Source organism: Marmota monax, unplaced genomic scaffold (assembly GCF_021218885.2).
Source record: "Marmota monax isolate L192 unplaced genomic scaffold, Marmota_monax_Labrador192_F-V1.1 WCK01_AAM20220418_F8-fsc00010, whole genome shotgun sequence".
Classification (NCBI taxonomy): Eukaryota; Metazoa; Chordata; class Mammalia; order Rodentia; family Sciuridae; genus Marmota; species Marmota monax.
In genome coordinates, this window is record NW_026692321.1 from 24,413,837 (window position 1) to 24,439,643 (window position 25,807).

Sequence of the window (25,807 nt, forward strand, 5' to 3'; positions counted from 1 at the left end):
TCCCACCTCCGTCTTGCCTTGTTCCTCAGAAAACCTCATTTCAAAATGGTCTCTTTTGCTTTTAGAAATTCATTTTTTTTCTCCTCCTCATCACATCTGTGTGTTTTTCAAGGAGGATTTTACTGACATTTCGGGTAGGAAATTCCTTGTCAAGGGGGCTTTCAGAATTCTGAGCAGAAGAATGTAATCATGAGCAGGCTGTAGGAAAAAAAAATTCAAATCATTTATCTCACTTTCAGAATTTTTAATATCCCTAGTGTTCATTCAGTGTATTTCCTAGTACCTAATGGCAGCCCCAGATGTCCCCTAGGTAAGAATATTGTACTCACTTAGAAAATCACCAATGAGTTCTCCCTGAGTGCTGAGAAGAAAACAATCTTATTAACCTATAACATTCCTATCTATGTTTAAATTTTAGAAGAAGTTTTTATATTGAAATAGTTAATAAATATATGAAGAATGTTCATTGTCATGACTCATCAGAGAAGTGCAAATTAAAAATACAATGAGATAACATTACCCTCTGCCAGAATGACTAAATTGAGTAAAAAGACTAGTACTAGGTTAACAAGGATGTGTTAACAACTGCTACCGGGAATGGAAATTGGCTTAACTTCTGTGGACAACTATTTGATAATTTATTAAAGTAAATAAAGACCTTCTCTAGTGATCTGGAAATTCTACTCCTAGTATATACCAAATATATATATGTGATATGTAACAAGACCTTTTAAATACATACATGTAAGAATGCCCACAGATCATTATTAATAATAGCCTCTAATGGGAAATAACTCAAATATCCATCAATAGAATGGATAAATTAATTTGGGGATCTTTATACAATGAAATATAATATGAATTAACTTCATGCAACAACATTGATGAATTTTATAACCATAATAGTGAGTAAAAGAAGACAGATAAAAGAATATATACAATTTTCTTTATGTAGGAAATTGTATATAACTTTCTTTATGAAGTTCAAGGATGGGCAAGACTAATGAATGATAAAAGCCAGGATTATAGTTAGCTGTGGGCACAGATATGTTGACTAGGAAGGGGCTTGAAGAAATTATACATCATGATCTTGGTTATCAGACAGTATGTGCACAATATGCACACTTAAATATGTATATGTAAAAAATTATCTAGCTGTATAGTTAAGATTAACACACATTGATGTATACAAAACAAAGAGAGGATACTTGGAAATTTTTTTTTATTAGCTACACATGACAGTACAATGATCTTCACAATTAATACATTTGAATCAAATGGGGTATAATTTCTCATTTTTCTGATTTAATGAATCTCTTATGGCATTTCAGAAAATATGATTTTAAAAAATCAGACAACTGAAGGAAACAGCTCTTTCTAGAAATTGTGAGCCTGTATGAGTAGGAAAATCCATCCTCCTAGGTTCCTAGGACCAATCGGGGTGGTGTCAGTGCTAGCGGTACTGCACAAGTCTCACTCTGATGAGTGTGTGAATAGAGGAATCTTACATGATTCTCCTTCCTGGTGAACTTTTTGGTTTCTTCCTGTTCAGACCCACAGACTTGCATAGTCCTTACTGTTTTTCTTTCTCTTTTTCTTTTTTTGTCTTAATTCTTGTTTCCCTTTCCGGGGGCATCATGGTTAGGACTGTGAGCAATGTTGAGAGGACTCCGAGGAGAGGAATTGGAAGAAGGCATAAAGCAGTGGTTATGAATTGGGCATTTCTGAACGAGGGACACCCTTCACCTTAACAGGCAGCCAGCAGTGGGGCCGGGATGGTGCTGCCACACAAAGTTCCTGTGCTGACTGTGGTAGTACAACCCAGCAACCCCAGCTACCCAACATTGCAGATTCGAGGCCAGCCTCAGCCACTTAGTGAGACCCAAAATAAAATGAAATAAAACAACCAAAAAAAAGGGTGGGGGATATGGGTACTTAGCTCAGTGGTAGAGTGCCCTAGTATTCACAAGGTCCTGGGTTTGATCTGGGGGTGGTGGTGGTGGGGGGTGGGGGTAAGCAGTAAGCAAGCTGGAAGAAAAGGAACCTCCTAACAACGAAAAATTCTGCGTCCCAAGAATGTGATCATGGAATGTGCAGTGGCACAACCAGTGAATGAGGGGTACAGGCCATTTAGGAGAAGAAAGTTGATAATTATACCCTAGTGGGAACTTGAGGGGAAGTAGGAGAGGAGAAATTTGGTCCAGTCTTTTTGACCACAACTGGCTGGTTACCCAGGCTTGAGGTTTTGCTTGGGACATATGATAGGGGCTTCACTTGGACCTCATAAGCTCCAGCTGGACTTGGCACTCTTCCTGCTCCTTCATGGTGGTTTTCCTAAGAAGAATGAGTTATGGGGGAATGTTTTCAATTACATGTTGCGTGTAAATGTGCCTTCCAGCACAACATGCAGCCTGATAAAGAACACGATCAGGTGCTGGGCCAGGTGTGATCTAGCTGTCCCCATTTCCAGCTGTGTTCAAGTTGGAGCAACAAATATGCATTAACTAATCGTTTGACTATCATTACAGATGTTATATTTATCACTGAAATTAACTTAAAAACTGCCTGGTTTCTATAAAAACTATGCATATAGATAGCTATGGCTTCTCAGAATGTGAAGTATGTTTAAATTGCTTGAATAATGATTTAAATTTTTTTTTAATTTGTTTTAACTTACATGACAGTGGATTGCTTTTATGAACTTTGATATATATAGATGGGACATAATTTCTCATTTTTCTGAGTGTACAGGTTGCAGAATCATATTGGTCATGTAGTCACATATATACATACAATAATAACGTCTGTAATTCTACTGTCTTTCCTATCCCCACATCCTCTCTCCTCCCCTCCCATCACTTACCTCTACCTAATCTAAGGTAACACTATTCTTCCCTAGTGCCCCCGCCTTATTTACTGAGGACTGTGTTTGCATTTTATGTGATGATTCTGCTAGTATTATTTTGCTATTGATGTGTCCAATTTTAATTTAGCAAATTAATATGCTTAATAAATGTTCATAGAAGAGTCAATGATGGGAGAACATAAATATTATCTGAAATGGAAAAGCTAACAGCCAAAGTCTATTAAGCCTCAAGGGTCACACTGGATAGAATATAAATAACAACCAATTTTTCTTTTAAAATTTATCACATTCCTTTTTGATTTTTAATTAATTACCTTTGCAAGTGACTTAAAAAAATCTTTTAAAAATCATCAATTTTTGTCTTTCTTCTCACATCATTTTGATTTTTTTCTGGATTGAAATGTGCTGATGATCTCAAGTCCATGTTTTCCTCTTTTATTTTTTTCCAGAATCTTCCACCATTGCTGCTGAATATTTCTATTTGGGTATCCCAATGTGACCTCAACTCTAAAACTGAATTCTTCATCTTCTGACATTCTTTGTGTCTCAGAACTCCTTCCACCACACCAACAGTGTTTCCCTGCTCTTTTCTCAGATAAGATGTCTCTGACTCCTTTCTCCTACTTTCCAGTGTTGTGATGCCCAGTCAAGCACCACACATTGTCAATTCTTAATTCAAAAGAAAAAAGTACAAATTAGTCACTCCTTATCTCCCTGATTACTTTCACTGTCACCAACCTGGCTTGTCACCAGCCGCCTACCTGCTTTATATTTCTAGTGATCAGACTTGCAATGTCTTTTCACCAAGCGATATGCTGGCCAGGTGATTTTTTCCTAAAGCCTGCTCTTGATTACATCCTTCTGCTCAGAATCCTTTAGTTTAGCTCCTTGTTCTCAATAAAATTGAATCCAAACTTAGTCTGGCTTTTACCAGCTCTGTCTCTAACTATTTACCTTCCTGAAATTTCTTTTCCAGCCAAAGGTTTGACTCACCATTTCCTGAGCCCCTTCCCCTGGCCAGTCTCTGCTTATGCTTTAAGTGTCCACCCACACCATTATTCCTTCCCTTTCTCTCCATCCATCCAACCTGCCCCCTCCCGCAAGACTTTTCCACCTCCAACTTCCTTTAGTGACTCTATATAGATAATTTCATAATTGAATGTCTTCAAGTTATGACTGTCCTTATAATAACTTTTTACTTTTTTAGTGTTTCATATATTTGTATGCATAGTTAGACTGTCAATACCTCCAGGATAAAAATCTGTCTTACCTGTATGCTCTTAAATACCTGACATACACTAAAACCAACATGTAAGTTCTGCAAAGCCTAGAATTTTGTTGTTGTTGTTGTTGTGCAGTTTTATTCACTAGCAAATTTTTAGCATCTAAAACAGAACCTGGGATATGGTAGGTACGTAAGAAATATTTGTTATGTAAATTAAATAATTCTTCAGTAACTTGATTTTAGGTCATTAGCACCTGCTAAACACTGCCCCCATCCTTTTCTTACTCTAAGTAAGAGATTATAGTGAAAAAGAAAGTGAATGCAATCTATAGCTAGAATCTGCTCAACAGGGCTCTAATGGCTTCATCTAAATGACTTTTGTTTTCCTGCAGATATTAATGAATGCCAGCTACAAGGTGTATGCCCTAATGGTGAGTGTTTGAATACCATGGGCAGCTACCGATGTACCTGCAAAACGGGATATGGGCCAGACCCCACCTTTTCAAGTTGTGTTCGTAAGTATTGATCACTTTTTTGTTCCTATTTTGGATCAGTTGCCCTTGGGGTTTATCCAAAAGAAGGGAAATACTCAGTTGTCAAGTGAATATTGTAAATATGCAGGAAAGCCTCATAAATTAAAATGACCAGAGAGAAGGCACCAGCTTGACATGGTAAAATGCATCTGTATTACAGAACCTTCTTCAAAATGCATTTAGGAAAATACAATAGCTAAAACTCAGAGAATGAACACACTGAGGAAATAGACTTCGGTGAAAAGAGTTAGTTAAAATGATCATATCAACCATTTCTGGTACCTGAGAGATGAAAACAGGTTTTTCCCCTCATAAATATTTAAGCATTCTTCAGGCTGAATTAGACTTTGTCTCAGCTTCTGCCTTTAATTATTCCAAATTCTGAGTCACTGGAGTCTGATTTTATGAGGTTTCACTGTGCTTTCTCAGTTGGATAAGTATGGAAAATAGTTACCAAGGCCCTGCATTTCAGATTTTCTATTTCAGTTCTAATTTCAAATATTCTACCCTATTGTCCTCCCAAACCACCAAAATGCCTCCGAAGTTATGCTGTTTTATTTTACAAATGTTTCTGAGATTTTCTTTTGTGCACAGGAAGGGTAAAACCCTCCACCAAACCACATGTTCTAATATTGGTTCTGAAAATACACTACAATTACTACATATCATGTGCCCATTAGCAGTGGATACATTTTAGGTAAAAAGTTCTCAAATGCAGAATCTTAAAGATTACCTTATTTTCAAAAAAAAAAAAAAAAAAGATTACCTTATTTTCAATATAACCATGGCCATTATTACGGAAGTAGGTAAAAGCTGCAGATTTTTTTAAAGTTACACACAGTTAAAGTTTAACCATCTAAAACTCACACACAGCATAAGACTGTTAGGATGACTTTAAGAGAAATTCTGTATTTTCTTTCTGTCCTACTATAGATTAATTTTAAATTTTTTAAAAATGTGGTTTTGTTATATGCTGAACTGCATTGTTCTTCCTCCTAGTTTTAAACTGGCAGACATTCTTCATGAAGATACTGTTGCTCATTTTTAGCTGAGCTTCTTTCTAATTCTGTCCCCTGAACAGCAGTGCAGTTGAAATAAAGATAAATGTAGGGAAATAAAAATGACAGTCTCATTTATTTTTTTAAGATGGGTTTGTTGAGTCTTTGGAAGCATTGTTACTAATCATTACTGTTTTTCTTTAAAAACTGTCAAATGCAGATTAGGAACTTTTGCATGTAAGTCCTTTTTTCTGTGTTCTTTTGTAGACAGTTCTGATCCTGAAGCAGGCAGACATCTAATTTTAGGGCTTTTCTTAGGAGGTGGCCAAATTAGCTGTAAAATTAAGTTTGTGTACATGGTGTATTTGAAAACTGATGTAAGGACTTGGAAACCTCAGGTCAAAAATTACAGTGTTAACAATATCCAGATAATTTAGGGTAATTTCCAGCTGATTTGAATTTCATAAATAAGTATTCTAAATAGTTTTCCAATTTAGGTGTAAGAGATTATAAAGAGTTTTGAATATAAAATTTGTTGTAAATGTCTCCCTACCTCCCTTACATGATTTGACTTATCTGGTTAAAATTCTTACGTTACAGATTGCAGATTGCAGATTGTGATTAGGTAAACTTGGAGAACTGGTCACTGAGTGTTTTATGAAACTTTGACTAGATCTGATGTCTAGCATTAAGGGCAGCCATCCAGATTTTAATGAGATTGTAGGGACCTGCCAATGAGAATTTTGAAACACTTGCACATTTTCTTAGTATTTATTTTCCCTGTCATTGCCCCAATAATTCTGAACTTATTAAACAATCATCTATTCTTATTTGAAAAGTAAATAATTCAATTTTACGGTTCAACTCCAACAGCTGAAATGCTAAGTACTAAGAGACGTTTGTTGCTAGTTAAATGTTCCCGTTTAGAATTTGAAGGTCAAACCTGGGCTCTTTTGCAGAGTTGAGTAGGGAGGTCTCTCCGTCTTTCCTCCAGATTTATGATGTGTGATATCACAGAGATATGTGGAGTTCCTTCAGGGTTTGTGATTTGGACAAATCTAGCCTAATTTGTGGTAGACTCTGAAGAAATTGTTGGGGGAGTCTGAAGACATTTGGGAAGGATCAGGGAGGAAGGTGGTGGTATCCTTCACTGCCATGCATGATGATAGCAGGAGATGATTAGGCATGATGGAGGTGTTATTTAACATTTGGAATATATGCTCTCGAGAGGTATAAAACCAGCTAGAGACAGAGCATGCAAGCAAATGGTGGAGACTAGCAACATTTGTTCAGGCAGCATGAATTTAGGGCATATCCAGGCCATAAAAGGTGTGGCCGACTCTGTGAACTCCAAGAAATGCACTTGGCAATGGCTGAGGAGCCATGGGAAGCTCTCCCTGTTCTTGCACCGAGGTGAACACCCTCAGAATTCCTTGACTCTAGCCAAAGGCTGCAGCTATTTCACTCTCTCTCCTTGCCCGCTGTCTGTCCTGGACTTGGCCAAGCCAAAAGGAAGAGAGGAGGAGGGTGCTGGCATGTGCTACCCCTGATCTCTGTGTCTGTGGCTTAGGATGTAAACAGTGTTCAAACCTGCCTCCACCTATCTGGTGGGGAAAGGTGAAAATTTTAGGACTTGTCGGAGCAAATTCAAGAAAAGTAGACTAACCTTTGCAAGTGGAACAGGAAGGCTTTTTGTCTTTGAGCTGCCATTAATTTTCTTCAGGAATTTAGGAGTTCTAGGGTGAGCGTTGCTGAGGGTGTGTCCAGTAAAAGTGCCCAGATAAAAGAATCCAGGCCTGGGCTTTTACAGTTTCAAAGTCTTCTCGACTCATGGACTTGGACTTGATGGATAGGAAGAGGTTTGGAGAGAAGATGTGCTCACAAACTTCTGCTGCAGCACTGGAAGTCACAAGATGAAGGGAAGAGTCCTCTGAACACCATTCACATTTATGTGTATGATTTATTTTTAATTTTCCTAGCCTCTTTATGAGATGTATTGTTATTCCTATGTTGCACCTTGAAAGATGGAGGCCAGGTGAATTTAAGAAATTTCTCAAAATCACACAGCTAATAAATAACAGTTGAGATTTAAAACCAGAATTTTGCCTCCAATTTTAGGGTTCTAGATCAGAGGCTGGCAAAGTATAGCCCATGGGCCAAATCTGCTTCCTGTGTTTGTAAATGAAGTTTTAGTGGATCATGATCATGGCCATCTATGTTTCTTTGCCTCAGGCTATTTTTGTGCCCCAGTGGCAGAGTTGAGAAGTTGAAACAGAGACCATATTGCCCATAGAGCCCCAAACATTTATCATCTGTCCCTTTTCAGAAAAAGCTTATTGACCCATAATACTGTTCAGTGGCATTTTCCATGACCATGGGGATGTTCTCTCTCTGCTGGTACAGGAGCCACTAGCTATGTGTGATCAATATGACTGAGGAATTGAATATTTGGTTTTATTTAATTTAAATTTCATCCAAGTAGCAACGCATGGCTAGTTCCTAATGTATTGCACTGCGTAGATCCAGGCTATTTTTTAAATAAAGTGAATGGGTAAATTACGACTACTTTTCCTGCTTTCCCCTTAAAGTGTGCCTACCTTCCTGGCTTGGTGTTTTTTTTTTTTTTTTTTTTTTTGACCTTCTCCCAAGCAATCAGGTGGGGAGCCGATAAGCTTCCACTATTTCATGTCTTTTTGTTTCCAAGGAAGCCATTCAACCTTCATAATTTGTCTTTCTGCCTTTCCTTTCTTTCCCCCTCCTCTGTGGCTAGCTTGGCATAGGCCCCTGACTTCTCTGATCTGGAAGTTAGACATCTCTGTGCAGATGGTTTGCTCCTAGTTAATAATAGTAACAACAAAACCCTGACAATAGTAGTCTTATTACACACTTAATAATGCCTGGCACTGCGATAAACACTTTATGTGATTATTACATATAAAATTTACAAGATCTTTATGAGATTTGTACTAATATTCTTCCTATTTTAGAATTGAAAGGAATGAGGCACAGAGAGTTGAGGCTTCTTTCCAAAAGTTACACAGCCTGTAAGTTATGCACCCGAGATGTGAAACTGGAACTATCTGATACCGCAGACTGGGCCTTTAATCAGGAAGAGGGAACTGGTCTGAATTGATGGTACTACATCATTTATTTAAGGAGAGCTGCTATTTAGTGTTACATGAGACATTGAAGAATGCATGGCCTAACCTTACAATGGCTCTAGACTGTCTTTGATTTTGATTCTCCTAGGCTTTATTTTTAGTAACCCATTTCCCAAAAAGGGTTCCCTGTGGTTCTTTCTCCCTGGGAAGGCCACCTCTCAGACTCAACAGAACAGCTTTACCTGCTCCCCACACATGCACTCCTGCTCATTCTCATAGAAACTTTAAGATTTAAAGGGAAGAAAGTGTAATGTGGAATTTCATCCAAGAATTAAATGAAGATGTTTGGATGGGAGTGACAGCAGACTTATAGGGATGGCTAGTTTCTATGTCCTTGCTATCTCTGAAGTCCTTTCTAGTTTTCAACTTCTTATAAGTACCAGATTGATTTGTATCTGCCTAGTGATATTTATCATTCACATTTTAGTACATCAAAGTAGCATATCTTTGAGAGTATAATGAGTTTATTGTACAGCCCTGGAATTAGGACTATCTTTAACTATTATCTCCTTCCTTCTTTCTTTCTTCCTTCCATCCTTCCTTCCTTTCTTTCTTTCTTTTTTTTTTTTTTTGACTGAAGCTAGGGCCTCATTCATGCTGGGCACCTATGTACACGGAGAATGAGTCTTTTAATATACCAGTGAGGAACCCAAATAATAGAGCTACAGCATTTTACCTTTTGGCTCTGTTTTGTAATTGAACTGCCACCAGCATTCAGTGCTGGGCTTGGAATTAGAGCTATATATGTGTTTATTACCATTTTGAAGAATTGTCTCTAGCCAAGAGCAAAGAATTTGTCTTCCTGACACATGTGGTATTTCTAGTAGGTTTTATATCTCTGAAATGTTTTTCCATTTAGTGTATCTAAATCTTTTCATCCTGATTTTAGCAATACATCCTGCAAAAAATACAATCCAACCAAGTGCTATTTTAGTGTACCTTCATATAAGAACATACACATACCCTTTCTATTACTACTCTGTCCTGCTCTGCTCCAGACCCATTCCCACCTATTCTTTAGAAATCTTTTGACAGCTCTGACTCTTTAGGATAATATAAAACCTTGAGACTCAGTGGAAATGTATACTATATTTTACATAATATATGTAGTAGACCTAATGAATTATTCTTTACAACCAGCCTTCCAATCTGAGGTCACAGACACTTAGATGCTATGAAAACCATCTTGCATTTTCTGGGCAGTAGTCATTCCTGGATTTATGTGTCATGTTGACCAGAATGTGACAATGCTGTAGGTGGTTAATAAAATAAATGGGATTGCTATGCAAGTTATTTGAAATGATAAAAGAATAATAAATAATTTAGGTATTAAGATAGAGGTAGTTTTAAAATGTATGTGTAAAATAGGCTCTTGTAAGATGACCTGATGTGGCTTCTTTGGAAATATGATGTGTAAGTTATGGTCAATTTGGGGAGAAAATTCTGGAGCAAAATCCTTTGTGAGCTATCTAAGAACTATGTGCATGTTCTAAAGATTATATAACCTACAGCCCCACACACACACACACACACACACACACTCACGCACGCACATACACACTATGTAAGTGCTGCTCAATTATTACAGGGATTTATTAATAACTATGCTCTTAAGTTTTCTTTTACTTTTGGTCTGTGACTTTTTGATTTTTTTATAACTTACTTATACAGAATCCATAAAGTGAGTAGGAGAGGAAAAGACCCAGGTTTCTCCACGCACCCATGTTTTTAGGAGCTATGGCAGAGCTGGCCTTCCTAGACATATAGTGTGAGGTTTTGTTTTGTTTTGTTTTGCAATGCTGAGGGTTGAAGCCAGGACCTCAGGCAGGCTAGACAAGTGCTTTCCTACTGAGATACACCCCATCCCATGTGAGAGTTTTGAAGCTTCAGGAAAATCTCTTCCTCCAACCCCCACTTCACCTATAACATCTACGTTTAACTTTTCTTCATGTTGGTGAACTTCTGCCACTGAGCATTGATCAAGTTGGGTGCAAATGTACTCAAGAGAATGGAGACGTCTGGTTTTATTTTCTGTATTTGAAATTATTTATTTTAAATATGAGTGGCTGATATATATTTTGTGTCTACTGTGAATCAAGGCTTCTGTTGAAATTGTTTATTTTCACATATGCATATATACTGATTTAATGCTTGCTAAAAGGAAAAATGTCCAGACAGGACCATCACTACTATAACATTTGGTGCTCTAACTCTAAAATTCATTTGGTAAATAGATTCCTAATCAAGGAAGGTGATTAAAGGTGATAAAGCTAGATGGATTGATTCTAAAGTATTGATTCTGAAGTTTCCAATCCTACTTGAATGTTCATTTTTCTTTTGCTTGAAAAGTCATTTAGTTTTCATGCATGACATCAGACTTTGTCTCTGCTTCAGCGGATCCCCCTGTGATCTCAGAAGAGAAGGGGCCCTGTTACCGGCTTGTCAGTTCCGGAAGGCAGTGTATGCACCCTCTGTCTGTTCACCTCACCAAGCAGCTCTGCTGTTGTAGTGTGGGCAAGGCCTGGGGCCCACACTGTGAGAAATGTCCCCTTCCAGGCACAGGTAAGACATGCCTACTGAGCACTCATGAGCATTCACAGCCACATGAGTAGGCAGGATGACTTTGGTGCCTTGGGTCATTTTTGACTTCTGACTTCAAATTTAGTCTTAAATAATACAATATGTTTTTATGATTTTTGTAGAACCCATAGACATACAAGGATGAATCAGTGGGGAAAAAATATGTGCAAAGAGATCTTACCATTTTTCTGGGTTTCACTAAACTTCTTTTTGAATATTAAGAAAAGTCTTAACATTTTATCTACAGCTTCAAGGACTTTTAAGTCTGATATTTAAGTATAAAGACCAGGAAGTTCCATAGGGCCATGTGCTGTCCTAAGCATTGGCCATTCATCATTTTTACAGTATCTAAAACTTGAGCAGATTGACTTAGTCCATTATTTATTGAATACTGTACTTAATTTCTTTAATTGAAAATGGAGGGAATTGTATTTATGACTGAATTCATGATTGAATTTATACTATAAAGATTAATAACTCCAGAGCAGATCTTGCAAAACCCCTATGAACTATTAGGAAGTTGATACTTTATCCTGTAATTCGATACATTATTTCCCAGTGTCCTGAAAGGTTAAATTTCTCTAAGTACTTCTTCTTACCAAGGGATCAGCAGCTTCTCAAGTGGGATGAAGTAAAGTGAAACGGAAGAGAAAAACAGAACCCATAAACATTGGGCATGATGTGATCAAGGAAATAATTTCTGTTTCACTGGCTCAGGGTGGACATGAGACTAGTCCATGGAATTGCTTAGTTGACAGGATGCTTCCCACCTAGGGAGGGGCATTAAATCTCACAGGGCCATGTTATGTCTTTAAGCCATAACTTAAATGATAACAGAGTTTAGTTATAAATGTATCATGACCCACTTTGTTGGTGGTCAGAACCAGGAAGAACAGTTAAGGTGAAACATAATACAATGTGATGGTTAATTGGTAGACTAGATAATTTTAGACACCTCTGATAGGTTCCCTCCCGTGCCATAACTCATTATTAAAAAATGGCAATGGAGCTGGGAGTGGTGGCACACACCTGTAATCCCAGTGGCTCCAGAGGCTGAGGCAGGAGGAGCACAAGTTCAAAGCCAGCGTCAGCAACTTAGCAAGGCCCTAAGCAACTTAGTGAGACCTGGTTTCTAAATTAAAAAAAAAAAAAAAGGGCTGGGGGCGTGGCTTAGTGGTTAAGCACTCCTGAGTTCAATCCCTGATTCAAAAAAAAAAAAAAAGACAAGTAAAAAATCATTATAACAGACACATTTCAATGAAGTTCAGCCTCAGAGTTTTGCAATCCTAATATGAAGAATGTAACTCAGGCCTCATTGTATAATAATTGATTTTAAAAATAATACTAGTATTTTTTGTACTTAATTAATTTTTGGTTATATGATTTTCATAAAATATTTAGTTAATGAATAATTCAAAATTTGGTAGAAAAACATGTTTTCTTCTGGAAACATCTATTTTCAAGTAAGAATTCTGATTCCTAGTTCAACATAAGAACAAGGCTCTACCGTTTAGCATGTGATCCTTGGAAAAACAATATTTTAACATGCTTTAAAGGAGTATTTTAGAGTTCCCTTTTTATTGAGAACTAATTTTAGGTCCAGAACATTCAATAGAAGATGTCTTGTTCAGTGAAAGTGAGAAATGACTTCTTTTACTTTCAATTTTAAAAGTAGGGAAAAAAAAGGGACCATAAGCTCCTTGGTGTCTGCATTTTGGTAATTTGTCTCCAACACCAACAGCAAAGGGATTAGGTGGATTTTTCCTCCCAGGCCACACACTACCCGCCAGCCACCCTTGTCTTTCCCCTTCTCTATTCCTGGGGATTATGCAGTGGAGGATAGCAAATCACACATGTCGAGTTCATTTTTTTTTCCTTTTTTTTTTTTTTTTTTTTTTTAAAGAATACAGACCACTTTTTCTCTGGCAAGGATAGTGATTCCAGGGCACAGAATATTTCCCTTGTCCTCTGGGTAATTAAAGTGACTGGTCCTGGCCAGGCTTTGCCCCTTCGTCGGCCCTTTGCTGGAAAATGACTGCAGGCTGAATGGGCGTTGCCTTTCTGCCTTGACCTCTGTCTGCCATCTGTTCATCTAGTCTCACTTCCTGGGAGAAACACTTTCCCTTTCAGACCTTCCTAACCAGCACCCCATACCAGGGGACACCCTCCATGTGGGCTGTGCCCTGTGCTTTCTTCAGCTGGGAATAAACCATGAGGAATGTTCCTCTGAGTCATGCTATTTCTTTTCTCAGTTTCTTTTTCTTCTTTTCTTTCCCCTCCTCTTTCTTTTTTCTTTCTCCTCTCTCTCTTTCTCTTCTTGCTCATTCTCCAACTTGAGAGATGTCACCAAGCTCTTTGTTAATAACTAATGAAAAAATTATATCAAAGCAGGAGGAAAAGAAGAAAGTGTGATTCTTGTGGATTTAATGCATGTTCACAAATGAGATTATGTAACATATGCAATGTCTTCTATACATAAAATGTCTCCTAATATATTATATATATTTAAAATGTAACATGACATACAAAAATGGTATGCGTAATATCTCCTAGTTGGTTGTTTTTTTTATTTATATATTATATAATATAAAATACATACTATATATATATGTTATTTCTAAATGTCCTGATTGCATAGGATGAGAAATTAACAGGTGAATATATTGAAGAAAAGAAATGTTATATGTTAAAGAAAAGGTTGGATTTTTTTTTCCTGTGACTATGCAAGTTTATCAGAAATTAAAGCAATTTGCTTACATTTTGCATCTGTTTTTAAAGTCTTAAATGTACCTATTTTAGTGATGATTAAGAGATATTCATCATGATATTTTCCTCTGTATAAGTTTGCACTGTTAGATTTTTAAAAGGAATATTTTCCCATCCCAAATCTAGCTGCTTTTAAGGAAATCTGTCCTGGTGGAATGGGTTATACGGTTTCTGGCGTTCATAGACGCAGGCCAATCCATCACCATGTAGGTAAAGGACCTGTATTTGTCAAGCCAAAGAACACTCAACCTGTTGCTAAAAGTACTCATCCTCCACCTCTCCCAGCCAAGGAAGAGCCAGTGGAGGCCCTGACCTTCTCCCGGGAACACGGGCCAGGAGTGGCGGAGCCAGAAGGTGAGAAACAGGATTGTGGACTCTAGTCATCTGTCTGTGTTCTATACTTTGGTTTCCCTATTTGTACCCCTCTAGCACAGGGTTTCTCAGCCTCAGCACTGTTGACATGTTAACTTGGATGATTCTTGGATGAGCAGGGAGGCTGCTCTGTGTATTATAGGACGTTTAGCAGCATATGTGACCTCTAAATGCTAGGGAAATGCCCCCACCTTATTGTTATCAAAACCAAAAAAAAAGATGTCTAAACGTTTCAGATGTCCATGAGTGAGGGATGTAAAGTTATACCTGATTAAGAATCACTGCCCTGGAATAATATGTACAGAGCAGGTAATAATATTCCATGTTGCAAAATTGACCAAGTTCTGCTGTTATATTGTGAGCATGAACAAGAATGTAACAAGCCCCACTATTATGTCTAATTCTAATACACCAATAAAATACATATAAATATGAAAATAAACGATATTCCATGATAATTTGAGACACTTTGGGTGCTACTTTTGCTTGATTCTTTCTGCAGAGGCATTTCGATTCTTGAGGGAACATTCGTGATTCATTTCTAAATGAATCATTTAGCCATTTACTAAATCCTTGTTTAAAAAGTGGAATCCACAGTCTTAAAATTGTTAATGCATCAGCTGAGCTTCCATTAAAGAGTGTAATGGGCATTCAGGGATAATGGGGGCAAAATGCCAATGGGTAGGAGATGCCTAGGGACAGATCTGGGAGATCACCTATTAGAGTCCTCTGATCCGCCTTCTGAGAACCTGAGACCTAGAGAGGAACATAACAGCCACATGTCACACACAGAGTATGTAATGGTACCCATGATCAAGAGTGTATTTCTCCAAGGAAATCGTTAAGGCCTTATATTTGAGAGAGTCTAGAGGCAGTTGATCTTGACAGTCTCTCACACTGAGGAAGAGGGATTATCTCTATGTTTTTATATAAACTAGCATTTCCAAGATTTTGAATATTTTGATTACCACAAAAATTTTTCATTCCAGAGAGAAGGAATACTAATTTTAGCTCTGTATGAAATATATATATCTACTCTAAAAAAAAGGTCCTATTGACTTTTCACTGCAGAGGCTTAGGACAGAATTTAGGGTGTCCACACTGTATCTTGAGAGGATATATGCTGTCCAGGTTAGTGAAGAGTGGGGGACTTGGTACAGCCTCCTTCCTGGGAGGCAGGATTTTTCTGGGCTCTGGGCATTGGTGCATTCTGGCCTATTAATTCCATTCTTTTCACTCCATGAACTTCTTCCTTGGTTAGGCAGAGCAAATAGGGCCTCACGTGAAATTGCCTCTGTACACTTGGCATGGCCTAGTGCTTGCAGTGGGGTTTGCTCTGATTCTGCCTCCAGACTATCTTGACCCTGGGTTTGGGAGAATAAAAAGTTAGTTGACTTTTCCAACCATAAGATACCCCAGCAGTGATTTGACTATATTGGGTATCCTTTTTGTTTTAAGGAATTAATGCACCTTCCCAACATAATCATCAGCTGATGATTATGGAGACACTGACACAAGAGAAAAATCTTAGTGCATGTGAGCCCGAGGCTTAGGAACTAATACTGAAGATAGATTCGTGCAAAGCAAGTCTTTCAAAGTACAAAGGCTCAAGAACATTCATGATTGTGTAGTATATAATTTGCTCAGTATATTGATGCTAATCTCCAATTCAGCTCTTATTACTTGAGTTCTCCCCCATAATTTAGTTAGCAAGTCTTCCTCAGAGTGCTTTGGAAGTTCTTTAAAGAATAGACTACATCAAGATTGTAGCATCCATTCTTATGCCTCTTATTGAAAAAGTGACATTTCTTTTTTAGCATTGACACCAGAAAGCATTTTGAATGTTACATATGAGATTAAGGATAAGTGTTTGACCCATTAATGAACATGTTTGTTTTCTAAGACATGGGAAGTTTTACAAAATTAAGAATGGCATGAAATAATGTACCAAAAGTATTGGATAGTTTAACTTTTCAGTTTATTTACCCTAATTTTGAATGATAGATTTTGAAAGGCTTTTTCTCATTTGCTCTCTCAATTCCTGGAGTTGAATGAAATACCATAGAAAGTTCTCTCTTGGTCCCGTGTAAAATTCTTTAAAATGGCAGATGACTGTAATTCTTTGTTTTATTCTTTAGTTTGATTCTTAATGTTTTTTGCAGAGATACTGGAATTTATTGCTTTTTAAACATTGAAATATCATGAATGAATTATCCTAATGCCCTTTTTCTTTTTTGATTTTAGTGGCAACTGCACCCCCTGAGAAGGTAATTTATTCATTGTTTGCAAGTCTTCTCCTTTTTTTTCTATCTTTGAAATTTTTCTTTTGTAATATATGTGGGTTTTTAAAGTTGAAACCACAATAAGATGTACTTTATGCATCATTTAGTTTAAGGAATTAAAGCATCCATTCATTCAAGAAATATTTACTGAGTATCTGAAATGACTGGCACTGTCTTTAGTGTTAAGAAAATAAAGAGAACAAATCAGACAAAACTCCCTATTCTCATGGCACTTAAAATGAGAAGAAAATGGTGGGAACTGATGGGAATCAGGGACATAAAAAGAATTCAAAGAGTTGATGGATTACCTGGCCCACCCAGGGAAAGAAAGGCCCTGACATGTTCATGTAACTGTGTGTTCTTAGAGTGCATGTAAAATAAGTCAGGTATTTGCTAATTCAACTAAAATTTAACATGCATGTTTAAGTCGAATTAGAATAGAACCTTGAAAGCTGCAATAAATATTGGAACATTGTTTCTTAGAAATATTACAGAAATGTTTATTGATCTGGTTTGGGGGCATAAAATGACACTAAAAGTTGTGAGGCTAGATTTGCTAGATTGAAGTCTTATTTATGTAATATTGTACTTTCCTTGGATTTTGCCTTGTCTCTTTATTAATAACATGAAAATTAGGTAATTATTGAATGTTTATACATTTAAGCATTCATTCAGTTGATAAGAGAGTGCATCAAGTATTAGGAGTGATACATAATCTATTATAAATAGTTTTAAAAATTGCTAGCTTACAAATATGGGGTAAAGTAACATTAATGCCATCATGTATGTGCTAAAAGAATCCAGAAAAAGGAAATTATGATTTTTGATAGCACTCAAGGAAGAAGTTATGGTATATTGAGCCTGAAAGAAATACAATAGATATGCATATTAGACATGCACATTTGCAGCTCCTAGCTAGTATCTCTAAAGATTAGTGGTGTACAGTAATTTGCAATGTTGGTGATTTTGAATTTAATTCTAGCTGATACATGAGAAGAGCCATTTAGCTTAGATGCAGGCCTGTCAACTTTCTGAGCCTCATCGTAACTCAGCTTTGTTATTCTGTTTGTGATTGAGTTTATGGTAACTGTCGTATTCTTTTAATTACATTTTATTTCCAGAGGAGGTAGTGGGGAAAATGCAGTCATATCTCTGTGGTCTTTGTACTCTACAAAGGTTTCAAGATGTTGAAGATGGATGAAGAGAAAGGAGCATGGTCCGGGGTGGGAAATCTATATGTGTAAAGGTGTGGAAGATTGATGTTAAGAGTTATGAATGACTTGGTTAGAGAGAGAATCTGAGACTGCTTTTGGAAGGTTTGGAATACCAGCTACAGTTGCAATCAGCAGGGAAATACATAGCTGCTCACCTGGACCCTCCCTGTAAGGTGGAGAAGTGACATTGGTCAGGAAGGCTGCTGCCTCATGTTGTTGGGTGAAATCGTGTCTGTGAACTACAGGAGTGGGATGCCTCTTGATCATGATCTGCTCTTTGTTGGCCTTGGCCACAAGCTGCAGGGAACAGGGTGTAATTGAGACTGATTGAATTAATCTCTGATAGGTACTAGGAAGCCAGTCCAAAGTTCTTAAGAGGGATGTGTGGGAAAGTGTAATAAGTGCTCAGTGTTTCTGGAAGATGAATCATGACAGGCTTAACCTAGTTAGGGAGAGAAAGAGCCTGAAAGGTCAATTAGATGATTACAATAAACTGAAGTTGAAAGAGTAAATCCAGACTGGGATGATGGGGACCACAGATACGGAAGAGTGAGCAACCATAAGGAGTCATGCAAATGAGCAGGAGTTGGAATGAAGATTGGAAGAGGGAGGACTAAAAAGTGACTTCAAATCTAGATGGGATGGATCGATGACTGGTGTTGACAGAAACGATGATGTTGGAATGGCAGCCCGGATGATTTTGTGTGTGCAGGGGAGTGGGTTTGAGAAATCTGTGGAACAGTGAGATGAAGTTACCCTTCAAGCACTTGTGCCTACAAAACTGAGTCTTCCAATGAAACGTTCAATCAGGCTATTTTAGAAACAGAAAAGAGGTGATAATTGAAGCCAGGAGAGAGGATAAGAGGCAAACAGAAGCTGAGAAAGTGAGCTTTCTGAGACATGGCAGTAGTTGAAGCCAGAGGGGGAATATATAGGGTAACAGCGAGGAAGTAACTTGATGAGTACTTTTGATGAAGTGTTGTTATGAGCTCCCTGGCCCCAGGGTGGGCCAAGGCACGGATCCTTAACTAGGCTTAATTGTTCAGTTGGCATGAGCCCTACGGAGCTGTAACTGGGAGCTGAGCTATGGTGATTGATTGTTTCTTTGCCTGAGGTCCAGGGGACAAGAACTGGTAACAGGATATGTTTGGAAGTCTCAAGTCCTCCTCCAAGACCGCAGCTCCCGTGGCTGTGGCTGCCTATCACTGTTCAGGGAGATGGAGTTGTCAGGTTATTAGCTGTTGGTTAATGGGGGCCATGATGACTGACTGGTTTAAAATATGGTAGCTTAGCACGTGTATCCACTGTGTAATCTGTAAAGGGTGGCCGGCCATCTTAGTGGGCAGAGCCACAGGTGAATGAGACCAAGGTTTAGGCCTCACTTGAGGTACCTGTTGGAGACCAAATATGGCCCCTTGGGCCAAGGCCATTGCTTTAAAGGTCTGAATGAGCCCCAAGGAGGTGACTGAGAGTGTATGTGTAGATCAGCACTTCTTGTAAAATTCAAGGGCTAATGGCACAATTTTTTTTTAATGCCACACAATTATACAGATTTATATCTATGGTGTTTCTTTGCTTTCCTAAAGACATTATTAATTAAACAAAAATGGTCCTATGTGTGAAACTGAAAGTAATTCCCACATTCAATTTTCCTCTCTCCCCCTACTAATACAACTACCCAGGAAATACCTTCATTGGATCAAGAGAAAACCAAACTTGAGCCTGGTCAACCCCAGCTCTCCCCAGGCATTTCAACTATTCATCTGCATCCACAGTTTCCAGGTAACTTATGTTGATCTGTGCTGTTTCTAAGAGTATTCAGAATAAAAGCAGAAGATGGGAATTTTTGTGTGCCTTTGATTTTGCTTAAGAATCACTGGAGTTCATAATTGAGTTTAAATGTAAAAAATGCATGTTAAAGCATTTTGTTCCTATGCTTATATAATGTTAACATAAGCAAAATACTGTAAATATAATAGAAAAGATGAGCTTTTACTCTTTTTGTTATGAGGAGTAGTATTTATTATTCAAAAATTATTATTATTGAAAGTCATTATTTGATGATTGGTCATTGTTTGTGACTTCTCAGTTGCTCTCAGATATTCTTGCTAAATATTGAAACCAGAGCTGTGAATTAATACCATGAGCTCTCAGGATCTATGACAGTTCTTGATATCCAGGAGCTATTGTGATATATTATTAGACTAAACTGTGCTTACATTTTGAAATGGGATCTCCATGCACAGGCTTTAATTTCCTTTTTATCCTCCACTTCCTCATGCAGTGGTAATTGAGAAAACATCGCCTCCTGTGCCTGTAGAAGTAGCTCCTGAGGCTTCTACATCAAGTGCGAGCCAAGTGATTGCACCTACTCAAGTAACAGGTCAGTTCTGTGTTTGCCATGTTACATATCCTGTGGAGACATGTGTTTGAATCTATTTAAAACAGTATATCAAATTTTAAGCTTGCTCGTGGTACAGTTAGTCATAAAAGTGCATATTTGGAAATAATATGATTTATTAAAAAGTATGGATAAATAAATTACAATATGGTATATACAATAGAATATGACATAATTATTAATGTTTTAAATGAGTATTTAATATGAAGAAATGCTTATGGCATAATGTTTATTAAGAAATATAGAACATGATGTAATGATTCTAATTTATTTTTTAAATGTCTATAAAAAGAGAAAAAGAGACAGAAAGGAAATGTATCAAAGTGTCAACTATTACCACTCAATGGCATCATGAATAATATTTATGTTCTTCATTATATTTTTATGTATTTCCTGAATTCTTTATAATAAACATTTTAATTGTTAGGTTTAAAAAGATTTAAAAAATATGCATTGTTTCTGAAACAAATGCAAAAACTTAAATAGTAACATCCTTAATGTATATTGAGCTCTTACAGTTTGGCCAGGCACAGTGGTGCTTACCTGTAATCCCAGTGACTCAGTCAGTAGAATTGCAAGTTCGAAGATAATCTAGGCAACTTAGTGAGACCCTGGGTTCAATCCCCAAGAATGGGAAAAAAATGTTGAAATGAGCTCTCATAAATCATCAAGAAAAATTACTAATGAGAAATGGGGAAAATAATGTAGTCAGAAAAGTCATAGAAAAATAAATAATACCAACGAACATATAATAGGAAATTTTATGTAATGGAAAAGATGAGCTTTTACTCTTTTTGTTATGAGGAGTAGTATTTATTATTCAAAAATTATTATTATTATTGAAAGTCATTATTTGATGATTGGTAAATACATGTAAATTTAAATAGGATAATACTTTATTCTTATCAAATTAGTGGCTGTGGCTGCCTTCCACTGTTCAGAGAGCTGGAGTTGTTATTATCTCTGCAGTTAAAGGAGGCCATGATGACTGATCCAACAGAACTGTTTTTATTAGGGTGAAATAGAGACTTTTACCCATTGCTGAAGGGTTTGCCAGAAAGTATAACCCAAAGGATATATTGAGAGACATACAGAAAGAGCTTTATTATGAGAGATCAGTTCACAAGATTCTCAAGCCTGAGGAGTCCCACAATCTGTTATCTGCTGGTTGGGGGCCTAGGAAAGCTAGGGATGTGGTTCTAGTCCAAACCTGGGGGCCTGAGAACCAAGGGAGCCAGAAGCATAGGTCCTAAATGGAGTTGGAAGGTCTGAGAACCAGGAATACTGGCTTCCAAGGACAGGAGAGATGATGTTCTTCTATGCCTTTTTGTTCTATTTGGGCCCTGCCCTCAGTGGGTGGAAGAGGTCCACCTGTATTGTCTACTAATGCAAGGTGCTAGTTTCTCCTGAAAACCCTCATGCACAAACACCTGGAAAAAGTGTTTTACTGGCCATCTGTACATCCATTAGCCAGTCAAGTTGACTTATGAAATTAGCCATCACAGTGTAAGTAAACTTGATTCAGCTTTTTTAGAAAACGGACCCCAATATGTATAAAGAACTGTATAAGTGTTCAGAACTTTTGACTCAGTAATCCTATTTTAAGATATCTTATATAGGGAATAAAAATTTCCCCAAAGACTGTGATGTTTTATATAAATGGTTACTTATCACAACATGATATATAACAGAAAAAAATAGAAATAAGCTAAATATTTAGGTTTAGAGAAATAAATAATCATGTTATATCTATATATTGAAAAAAATATTATTCCACATTATATCACTACCAAATATAGTATTTTTGAAGAATTTTTACTACAGTATAGAAGGATATGGTCACAAAATATGGGTAAATTTAAAATGAAGGATATAGCAAATGAAAAATATAGAGTATTATACCTATTAAATTAAAAAAAAGACATATACCTTAAGGAAAGCTGGGAGAAACTGCATTAGATATTAGTAGTGATTATTTCTTGTAGTGAGACCTAAGAGGTTTACAGGTTGATTTCTTGTTAGAAATTTTTTTTATTTCCTACTTTTTGTAAATTGAATACAATTTTAGAGTTAGAAAAGAATGTCACTATGGTATTCAGTTAGAGAGGAGAAATAAATTTAAGAGACGTATTGTTCAACATAGTGTAGTTAATAATAATACATTGTATTCTTAAAAAGTGCTAAGAGAGCAGATTTAAATGTTCTTATCACAAAATAATAACTATGTGGTGTAATGCCCATGTCAATTAGTTAGATTTAGTCATTTAACTATCTATCTATTTATCTATATCTGTCATCTCAAAACATCATGTTATATGCAATAAATACATAAAATTTAAATGTCAATTCAGATAAAAACATATAAATTTAAAAAGATTGTCAAGCAGCATCATATGAACTTATTCTAACTACCCTTATGATACCATTGCAGGACAAAATTGGTAGTGTGTAGCCAGAATAACTAATAGAAGAGTGCATTCTCCTTAAAATATTCCGTCCTCAGAAACATATGCAGCATGTTACATTTCAAATGTTATGTGTTTAACTTTAAACCATTTTCTCAAACATGTGAATGTACCTGTATTAGCGACAGCAGGCTAGAAATTGCTTATAAAAAGCACCTCTGAGCTGAGGTGAAAGGCCAGGTGACTAAGAAGAGTGGAGGCACTCGGTGGTCTCCTCAGTGCATTTCCGTCTAGTGATAGAATCAAGGCACATCTGCTGCAGAGCTCTCAATTGCATGGCAACCACTCTTTGATTTTACTATTAATACTGAGGGGAATGCTACAGAAATGTTAGCGATTCTGAGTATTTTGGGAGTCATCCAATGAAACGATAGTGATTTTAACAAAAGGTATGACTAAAGTTGTCTATTTTGAGGGCATATATGAGTATACTTACTTTATTAAACACATGTATGCTACTGTTCTTTGCAAAGTCTCCCAGTTGGTAATATACTCTCTTGGTTAGCAAGGATCTCTTAATTATTTACCTTAAGGTTAAAAATATATATATATATATATTTTAAAATGAAGTGTGACAGTGTAATTCACTAGTTTTTTTCTAAATAAATACTATATTTCCATTTTCCAATTTGAAGATGAATTTAGTTGTGAATGGGTATGGCTAACTTCAATGGACATACTTCTTGCAAAATAACTTTGCAGAGGCTAAGTAAGTTTGGCTAGATGAAGGCAGTTTCATCCTTTAAAGGCAGCTGTGTGAGAAATAACAAATAGAAGTTGCTCGACTTCAACTGAACTGTGGAACTGATTGAAAAACATGAAAGCAGCCCTGCCGTATGAAGTTGTCAGAAGACTGTGTAATTGGAGTCTGGCAGAGAAACAGGGCTAACATCTGCTGTCACATGTTTGAAGCACAAATATTTATTTCCAAGAAACAAATGATGCTGAATTTTTTTCTCATGTAGTAGTTGTAAGTATTTGCATTACCTATAGTAAAAAAAAAATTCTTAGTGAAAGAATCAATGAGGAGAAATTATACAGTCCAAAAAGAAAAGGTTGCAACTTTAAAGCTCCATTGTGAGCAGTGATATGCATTAACATAAGATTATTGTTTGTAGCAAATATAATTTAAATCAAAATGTAGATGGTCCCATTGGTTGGATATGGGGACCAAACATAGATCTTAGGAGCAAACTGACCAATGCTTTCAGGAACATTATATAATTTTTTTTATCAAAAACACCGAGGCAGTAAATTATTGTTACTGTTAGTTTCTCCCATATCTGAAGAAAGAAATAGAATAATTAAAGTCTAAAATAAATATGATCAGCTCTATATTTCATAGTGATGATATCTTTATGGTGGTGAGATTGGAGGTAGGCTTTATAGATTTTTTTTAGCCAAACACACTTTGACATGTAATAATTATAAAGTGAGCTGCATATTTGCAGGAAATAAGAGTGATATTTTCCACTCTTAACAGCTGACTTGGTGGCTTGCAACACTATGAGTGTACTGTTTCCAAATAAATTATACGTTTCAGCATATAAATTCTTGATTTAGCATAGGGTCTTAATAGCTGAGGGATAGGTTGGAAAATCAAACCTTTATTTCTCTGGCAAATATTTACAAAGTGGAAACATCTGTTTCAATTGTTGTGGGACAGTTTATGCTCATTGTGGGGCAGTTAGAAAGCCAGGGCATTTTTGTAAACCTTGCCATGAGTTCACATTTGATGCCTTGCTCAGACTCTTCCCGAACTTTCCCCGTGGCCCTTGCAGACCAACCAGAAATTATTCTTTGTCTCCTTCACTGCCTTACAGAAACCTCTGTAATTACGATGGCCCAAGTATTTTTAAAGCTATTTGCTCATCCAGTTTTTCCAGAACTCACAATTGACCCCTTTAAAAATGTTTGTCCCTGAAGCATATTCTGAATGTCATTACAGTCTCAAGAAACTATGTATGCTGATGGAAAATGAACTCTTAAAAAAAAAAAATGTAGAATCATCTCGCTTTAGTGTTTCCAGACGCCATTTTTAAGGCACTGATTCGTTTGCTCATTCATTCATTCAAGTCATCAGATGATGGATGACCTGGAGGTCAGCACACTCATTTTCACATTTTGCCAAAAGCTTTCTTTTTCATTTAATTTTAGAAAATAAAGATATACTGCTAAATCTACCATTGGCCTTGCTGCTGGGGTGAATAGAGCATTTGGTTTTTCCATTGGCTTTTGGTCATGGTTCTTTTTCCAAATTCTAAGTGGACTGCAGCCAAAGAAACAGAGTGAGGTCCTTGGACTGGTGAAGGTGAAGTTATTTCAGGGGCACATATCAAAAGAAAGGGTAGGGCTGCCCATGAACCCGGAGGCATATGGATGTTATGAAGCACACATGAAAAAGTCCAGTGGGGACACTTGCTTGACGGCCTCTCTGGGAAGCCAACCGTGCTGAAGAAGAAAAGCCATTCCCAGTTGCCAGGGTAGTGCTGGGGCTGTGCTGTCTGTGGGAGGCTCTGCCTCTATGGTTTCCAGGGCTTGTGTTGACAGTTTGCTCTAAGTGTCTGTTTCTCCACAAACTGGCCCATTCTGGGAGGATAGGTTCACATGCCGATATGTGAGCGACCTCCTGCAAAAATATAAAGCCGGGTATCTTTGTCCTAAACAATAGAAAAAACAGAAAATTCATCCTGTTCTTCAGGACAGCACCCCCAGGACTTGCCTTTCTGTGTGCTGTCGATGTGCTTGAGAATGAAAACATAACAGGGGAGTGGGGAAAGCTCAGCGACAGATGAGGAGACATGCTTTAAAAATTTTAAATATGGGTAACAGTGTGGGTACGATGCCAACTAACTCTTGGATGCCCAGTGAGTAGAAAGCAGACTGAATGTCTTGGGGGCTTTGTCCTATCTACCTGGACAGGTGAGCTTCTGCCTGGCATGTG

At 37.1% G+C, this 25,807-nt stretch overlaps 1 protein-coding gene across 7 annotated transcripts in view; it reads left to right on the forward strand.

The window, feature by feature from the left end:
- Positions 1 to 25,807, forward strand: part of Ltbp1 (latent transforming growth factor beta binding protein 1) — a 393,004-nt gene that overhangs the window by 257,161 nt on the left and 110,036 nt on the right. For 5 of the 7 annotated variants that reach the window (XM_046441615.2, XM_046441616.2, XM_046441618.2 and 2 more), the window contains 6 exons: positions 4,484 to 4,606; positions 11,178 to 11,345; positions 14,256 to 14,483; positions 16,746 to 16,768; positions 19,680 to 19,779; positions 20,282 to 20,380. In XM_046441615.2, the coding sequence (XP_046297571.1) occupies positions 4,484 to 4,606; positions 11,178 to 11,345; positions 14,256 to 14,483; positions 16,746 to 16,768; positions 19,680 to 19,779; positions 20,282 to 20,380 (741 nt within the window). The remainder of the gene's footprint in view (positions 1 to 4,483; positions 4,607 to 11,177; positions 11,346 to 14,255; positions 14,484 to 16,745; positions 16,769 to 19,679; positions 19,780 to 20,281; positions 20,381 to 25,807) is intronic. The other 2 variants (XM_046441617.2, XM_046441620.2) reach the window with 1 other exon arrangement.